The sequence below is a fragment of the Eimeria acervulina genome, genomic scaffold (genome assembly GCF_000499425.1).
Source record: "Eimeria acervulina Houghton genomic scaffold, Eah_scaff627, whole genome shotgun sequence".
Lineage (NCBI taxonomy): Eukaryota > Apicomplexa > Conoidasida > Eucoccidiorida > Eimeriidae > Eimeria > Eimeria acervulina.
In genome coordinates this window covers 7,934-14,908 of record NW_013547238.1, presented here as the reverse complement: position 1 = coordinate 14,908, position 6,975 = coordinate 7,934, and the positions used below count along the sequence as shown (strand labels likewise).

The window sequence follows — 6,975 nt, the reverse complement described above, 5'->3', positions numbered from 1 at the left end:
TTGCGCGTGCAGGTTTGACGCGAAAACTACAGCAAGAAGGGCAATCTGCCGCCGCTGAAGTGGGCTAAACTAAGCCTTTGCACTGGCTTTCCCTGGTTGTGGGGCTTACTGTAGTGCTCAGGTGCTACGGTGGTGCTCAAGTTGGTCCTCAAGTGGCCCGTCGGGCAGAATGAGTAAAAATAAAGTCTTATCGATACGCATCAAGAGACATTAGATAGAAAATCAGTCCATGAGGTGGAGAGTGCTCGGCATCAACCAAAGGTATGGGGCTGGCTCGGAGGCTCGCTCTGTCGCCTAGGTCCTGACCCACTAGGGGGTCCGCGGGGGTCAGATTTATAATGGCTGATATTATGGAGGAGATGGGACTTACATAGAAGGGAAGAGACCATTCTTCGATAGTTTAGGGTTAGTTCAAGGGATATTCGCAGAGTGCAGCGTTTATGTATCGAGTGTGCACCTCAGTAATTGTATATAGGGTTGATTAGTAGTACCAGCGGAGAGCGCTGTTTATGCACTTACTCAGCCCCAACCACACTTACCCGTTACTTCTCTTACCCAGGATACGGCTGATTCTTACCATAAAAGGCAAATACCGGCATTCTTCTTAAAGAACGTGTTCTCTGTAAAATTTGATAAATCCCTCTGTACTCCAAATACACTGAATTCCAGTTGGATTCTAATAGCACTGAAGCTTTGCCCCATGTTACCGACAGATCCGCATTCTGTAGGCAAACGCTGTCTTTGAACTAGTTCTAGAAGTACGGAATGCGAACAGAAGTGAAACAATCTGCATATTTCAGCTATTAGATAATTGTGGCCAGTCCTTCCTAATCCAGGTTAATCACTAAATGGGAGTATTCTGTCTGGGGCTCTGCATGGTCGCGCATGCACAACCCTCTTGCTTGTCGGACGAGCAGCGCCTATGAAACCCTCGTCAAAATGATCAGAAGTGCCAGAATAATCTGTGACAGATTATGAGGCAGCGAAACACTTGCATTCTTTGCTCTATTCCAGGGTTAGGAACGAACGTGCTGCTCTTGTTGCTTAGTCTCGATTCGAAACTGCCAATATAGTAGCCCGTTTCCGGCAAGAAGAATTCCAAGTTAGCAATTATTCACAGGCGGAAAAAAGCGTCATTAACGATGAGTACAGAAGCTGCCGTAGGAAGGACGGGTTGCCTAGAAGAGGAAGACCAATATGAGGCCTGCGACCCTTCATCCCACCATATTGGAAAAACCAAAGCATCCCTCCTAATGCGGCCCATTGCACGTGCGCTCACCTGCTTCCCTTGGGCAACGAGATGTTCGCAAATTGCGAACTTCACTGCAGAAGGAATTAGTGAAGCAAGCATTAGCGGAGGATTTGACGAAGCTAGACGAAATGCGTTCATACAAGTGGCAGAAAGTGTTAGCGGACCGAACAGACTCAAGTTTTTCAATTACAGGCCACAGTCCTACACTAGCTGGTTCAACGAATTTACGACCATGCCCAACGGCGATGAAAACTGTTCCCCCCAGGCTACATTGAAAAGGAGCACACTGGCGATGGAACGAGAAGAGATAGCTTGCGGCGAGTTTTTTCTCAATAACAGTCTCGTCGCATGAGCCTCTGCTCACCTTCAGCCGTTGCAGTACGGCAGGCAGCCTACTCTTCACAAAGTGCTTCACCGTCACCACCGCCTTGCCAATATATTTTTAGCCTGCCACTGTGTTAATTTGTCTCGGGTGCAGATTGTGGAGACTTCGGTGCTAAATCCATTGCTCTGCAGTCGATTACCAGAGAACAGGATGTGCAGACGGACCCGTACTCGCCCCAGTACATTTGCACTCCGGGGCCACAACCTAAGGAATTGGCGATAGCTCATCTGAGCTGGTCAAGGGGACTTCCTGCGACCTCTCGGGAAATCCGAGCTATTCAAGAATTGCAGCTGCAGCGGCGGCTTGACGAAGTTCTTCCACCTCCAACGGATGAGTTCTGTCTAGCAATCCGCACTAGCCTAATGGAACGTCAAGAAGTTTTAAAGTGGGCTCAACGAGAACGGGATATTCGTGAGCTACAGGTAAACTGTAACACATAAGCAAAATATAGCACATGTAAGTTGCTGTGCTTTTCAGTAAGTCAGCTTCCTGGACCAGCACCTGTTGCTGAATGTTACCCCCGCAACGTTTCGTACGACCGCCACGTGTAGGGAAAGCCACTAGATCTAGATAGGCAGCCCCTTATGGGGGTACTGGCAGTCACTTTGCGCAGGAGGAGCGTCTTCGTCTCGTGGAAGCTGCCCTGCGAGTGCGTGCCACAAAAATGAGGACCAAGAGCGAGGCAGCTCATCGAAGGCGGCAGAAGATCTTAAAGGAACGCTTGCAACGTAGGCAGTTGCTAATTGAACGGTCGCGCTTAGAAGGACTCCGCCGCCTTTGGTCCAGGCGCAATCAAATTACACAGTTGCTGGCAAGGCCGTTGTGCGCTGCAAACACGCTACGAAGCAGCACAAGATTTCAGTGCGTTGTTTCGGCTGCGAGGGATGGCTATTGCCCTCCCGATCCCTTCACCGCGCTCTCGGCAACTCATTTAGCATACGCAGATGTACGCACCACCACGGCGCATTTCTATCTCTTCCTTCGCTATGGATATATTCCCACGACTGCTTCAGCGTTGTGCTATAATCGTTTCGTACTGGCTCGATATATACAAAATTCTCACCGTAATGGTACTTTCAGGACTTCCTAGCCTTAGACGCCATGGAAGAACGGGTGTGCAACACCGTATCGTCAATAACTACTACCACGCCGCCTCTTCTACGGCAGCGAAAGACATATGCCGCCAGCCGCAAAGAGTTGGCTCACTCCAAGGCAGGTTGGCCTTTTTCAGTTTGCTCGGCAGCTATAAGGACGGTTTCATGACGATAACCGAAATCTGCAGTGAGGGCGTTTGGCTAATTTTTGGCAGCCTCGTTTCCCAACAACATATACGGCCCCCTTTCAAAAGGGTGCATTTACAACTCATGCGGATGGAATATAGGCTTTGGAGCGCACAGCAGCCATTCTGCAAAGAGAAGTGGCAACCGAGCTACTTACTGGGACAACCCTGCAGTTACAGATTGATCTCGCAGCGGCCCCTCCAGCGTACTCTGCTTCCGAAGGGAGCTCAGTTGCGGCGCGTCGACTCATGAAAAGAGCCGTTCGAACGCGGCCTGAGACACCGCGAGTTGCAGAGGTGAATTCAAAACGATTTTCCTGCATGGAGAACGAGCGTGAACTTTGACCTCACGATACGCAGTACATTCCCTCCTTTTAATGAACCATCTCTTAAAAGTATCCCCTGGCTTTTCACATGCAATGCCAGGGATGCAGAGGCATGCAAAAAGAGCTAGACAAAGGCCTATAGTGCTTTTTTAGCTCGTCCCAGGTGCCCATGGAAGAAGAGCTCGATTCCAAGGCGGTGCTACTTCTGCAGCAATTGCTGCGTGGAGCTACCAGGCGTCACTTAATGTTAAAGGGCAAGGAAAAAAGCCTGGATCTCGTAAATATGCTCCGCGCTGCAGAGCAGCTCCAGGATGTGCCTCCAAGACAGCAACAAGAGGCAGTAGATGAGGAAACAGCCTTGGAGGCAGCCGAAGTACTTATGGCTTCGGCTCAGGGCGTGGCTATTGCAGAAGTGAGTCCAGTGCTATCCTTCGCCGCAAAAATACCTCAATATGGAGGCTAACAAAGCTCCTTCTTTCCTTCCACAGTCAAAAATACTGTGTACGAGAGAGCGCGAATATGCATTGGGCAGATGCTTGACGAGCTAGCAAAGGAACAGAGACGCATGGAGGAAGTGCAGAGGATATCGGCTCTTGCGAATTTGGCTGTACGGGAGAGGCGCTTACGTGAGGCCCAGGAATCTGGAACTCGACAGGCTGAGGAAATGCTTCGGGAAAGAGAAAACCGTCTGTTTCAGAATGCAATGGGCATCAACAATCAAACCATTGATTCTTACCTCCAAGCTATCATTGAAAAGGCAGGGGCAGGAAATGCACAAGAAGAGGTAAAAATGAAGCTTATTGAGACTGCTACTGGCGTTTAGAGCCATTTTGCAACTCTAGGCTGCAATAGTCTGTAGAATAAAGATTACAGCGGCACCCAATGACAACAAACAGACGCACATTTCCAGGTGGTGCTATTGTTTCTGCAGGCTCTGTTGGAGGTTTGTCTGCATTCCGAGCATTTGGCTAGAGTTGTTGATGATCTGCAAGAGGGTCAAGAAGAACCACACGTGATTGTGGGGGAGCTTGTCAGGGGGCTCCTTATGCCAACCCTTGCAAGTCAGTGTCAACGAAGGGACAAACAAATTGAAGATCATAAATTCCGTGTGGCTGCTCGCCTTGCAGTAGAGGAAACAGTTGTAGGCGCCTTATCTAATCGGGTTCTAAAACTAGAGCGTGCAGCAGATGCTGGCGGCAAGACATGCTAAGCGCTTTTTGTCGTGCTCCAAAAGTTAACAAACGCTACTCCAAAGGGTGGTTAACAACGGTTTCTCCAACTTCTTGGCACGAATTTTAGCGTATCGTTTTCGATACACTCCCCTTTTTGAAGGTTTACATAGATAGGCAAGCGAATTCCAGAAAGGGTGATGCTTATATCAAAATGCATACAATTGCCATAACTGATGTAGTGGATACCATGTTTTTGTCGCCAAAGAACGTGGTAGGATACATGAGTTCCGTCGATTTCTTGCGGAGCAATGGCCCTACCGAAAACAGTCCTTCTGGTGATTCAGGAGCACACTTGTCGGGGTCGTCTTAACCGAATTCACGACCTGAATAAGTTGTGCTGAAGAATTATCGTGATCTAAGCAATGCTTTGACGTGCAGTGGCCTATTTTGCATCGATCCAGAGCTTCCGCCATAACGCTTCCTAAGCATGGTCATCACTACGTAGTTTGGCAGATACTGGGCAGCAAATGTTTACCGCAGTTTGTACTTCTCTTAGAGCAGTTTCAATCCCTTTCCCTGGGCCTAGAAGTCAAAAAACGCACTTGACTCTTTGTTGGCAAAAGCCATCTGGTGTGAACGGCTGAAATGCCGAAGCGAAAAAAAAGCCAACGGGCCTGCGCTGATGGCAACAAATTTCCATTAGCGCACCTCCAATAAAATGGAATATCCATCTCTGCCTGAATCCATACAGGTTTGGTTGGCTTTGTAAGCTGCCCGCTATAGGGCGGCCAGCTCCTCTATTCGAGCCCTTCCCGGCAAAGGCAGGCCATCCTCTAGCCTGCATACCTGACGCTCACAGCACAGGGTTTGCTGAGGATTTTGGGAGCGTGGCTGGGCCTAGCATGAGGCTGCTGAGACCGGCGCACCTCACTCCAAGCTTCTCAAGCCCCTGCTGCAGTCGTGAGTATTTCCGGAGCTGTGGTTGTGATCGCACAATTTGTGGGGCCAAAACACTTAAAGATTAGGTCCGAATATGGGCCATTGGGCAAGACATATTTGATGGAGAAGCAGTGAAATGAGGTTTCAGCTTTGCCTATGCAGCTACAGCTTCATTATCAAAGACCCATGGTCTCGATAGACTATTGTATATCCAAGGGAAAGAGGCCTTGTCGTGAATATTCCATCCACAGGGCGACAAACCGGCGCAGTGCAACGAAGAGAGCAATAGGGCAATTGTATTACCTGCTGAATCCTTCCATGCGAGGGGAGGGATGCTCAGCTTGAAGGGGGCGTATGGAGTAGTGGACCAGTGACGTTCTGACTGCAGTGCCATCCCTAATCCCTAATCTCTCGTATTACCATCTAAAGTCTTTTTCCAGCGCTAACAAGGTGAGGTATGTGGTTTTGGGCCCGCATGACGGCTGACTTGCAGTAGGAATAGAAGTATCGTGCGCTGCAACGCATGGCGCGCCGCGTCCTCGCCACCCCATCCAAAGACCCTTGTGCCGCTGCTCCCTGGACGCCTAAAAACCGGAATAGGAAGATATCATCTTTTGTCAAGAAAAATATTTTTCAATTGCCTAAGCTGGTAGTGCATGCATCAAAAGTTGGCTTTTGAGAAGTCTTATCATCAATATTTTGACTTTGTTTTACGGCAGCTCCAAGCCTATCCAAACCCCGTGCTTTATGCATGACCTGGCACCGTCAACAATTGCGTTGCTCCTCTTTGGCAGTCAGAATCCAGCCTGCGAGCAAGTAAAAGTGCACGTACCCACTACAGGCAAAGCACGCAACACCGTGAGCTCGCCAAGCTGGGCTGGATTGGCCATTACCATTCGCGCATGCCGATTTACTTCTATTCAATGCCGTAAGGGGTGCAAAGGCCGGCTACTAAGCTATGCTGTGGCCAGCCTGCAAGGCAGCCCCTAGCTTTCGGGGGTTACATCTCACACCGATCAGTCGTACGATATTCTTGTAGTCCCCTATTGGGCAATATTTATATCCTAGCCACACATAAAGCGTAGATAATAACTGATTAATCAAGCTGCTTTTCAACAAGTTCGGAAGCCCAGGGACTCGAATTCAGCACGCCCACGCGGCGCAGGCACCCATACCAAAAGGGTGAGTGGCGTCGCAGCCGACGAGACCGTCGTCATCATACATGGAACAGCTGGCGCCACGATACCGGTTAAGCCATTAAAATATGGGCTACAGGAGACTCCACCGACGGACCTTACCAAACAGGGGACAGAAACTAGCAAGAAGCGCAACTCTCTCGGAAAGAAGCGCTGGCGAGCGGGAGAAGGTTGAACACGCGCATATTTTAATGACACAGCGGCATTTTCAACAAGCTCTAGCTAGACTACCTAGTTGCTATGGCGCGCTGGTTTCATAAGTTCTTCCATTCGATTTGTTTCTGTTTCAATTAACCTGTCCACAAACATTCTTGTGGCAGAGTCGGCGCAAAACACCAATTGTTTCATTTCGCGATCCAGCAGTTGTTCTACAATGGCATCATGCAGCATCCAAATGCCCGCCAGTTCGTTTTCAAAACAAGCGCG

At 49.3% G+C, this 6,975-nt stretch overlaps 2 protein-coding genes across 2 annotated transcripts; both read left to right on the top strand.

Moving 5' to 3' along the window:
- Nucleotides 1–1,142: 1,142 nt before the first annotated feature.
- EAH_00044890 (hypothetical protein) lies at nucleotides 1,143–2,369 on the top strand (the record flags this gene model as incomplete). Its single annotated transcript, XM_013391633.1, has 3 exons — nucleotides 1,143–1,269; nucleotides 1,731–2,048; nucleotides 2,251–2,369. 3 exons carry the CDS (start codon nucleotides 1,143–1,145, stop codon nucleotides 2,367–2,369), a joined length of 564 nt encoding a protein of 187 aa, XP_013247087.1.
- Nucleotides 2,370–3,525: 1,156 nt separating this feature from the next.
- On the top strand, nucleotides 3,526–4,452 carry EAH_00044880 (hypothetical protein, conserved; the record flags this gene model as incomplete). The annotated part of the gene is made up of 3 exons (XM_013391632.1): nucleotides 3,526–3,654; nucleotides 3,775–4,026; nucleotides 4,174–4,452. 3 exons carry the CDS (start codon nucleotides 3,526–3,528, stop codon nucleotides 4,450–4,452), a joined length of 660 nt encoding a protein of 219 aa, XP_013247086.1.
- Nucleotides 4,453–6,975: the final 2,523 nt, after the last annotated feature.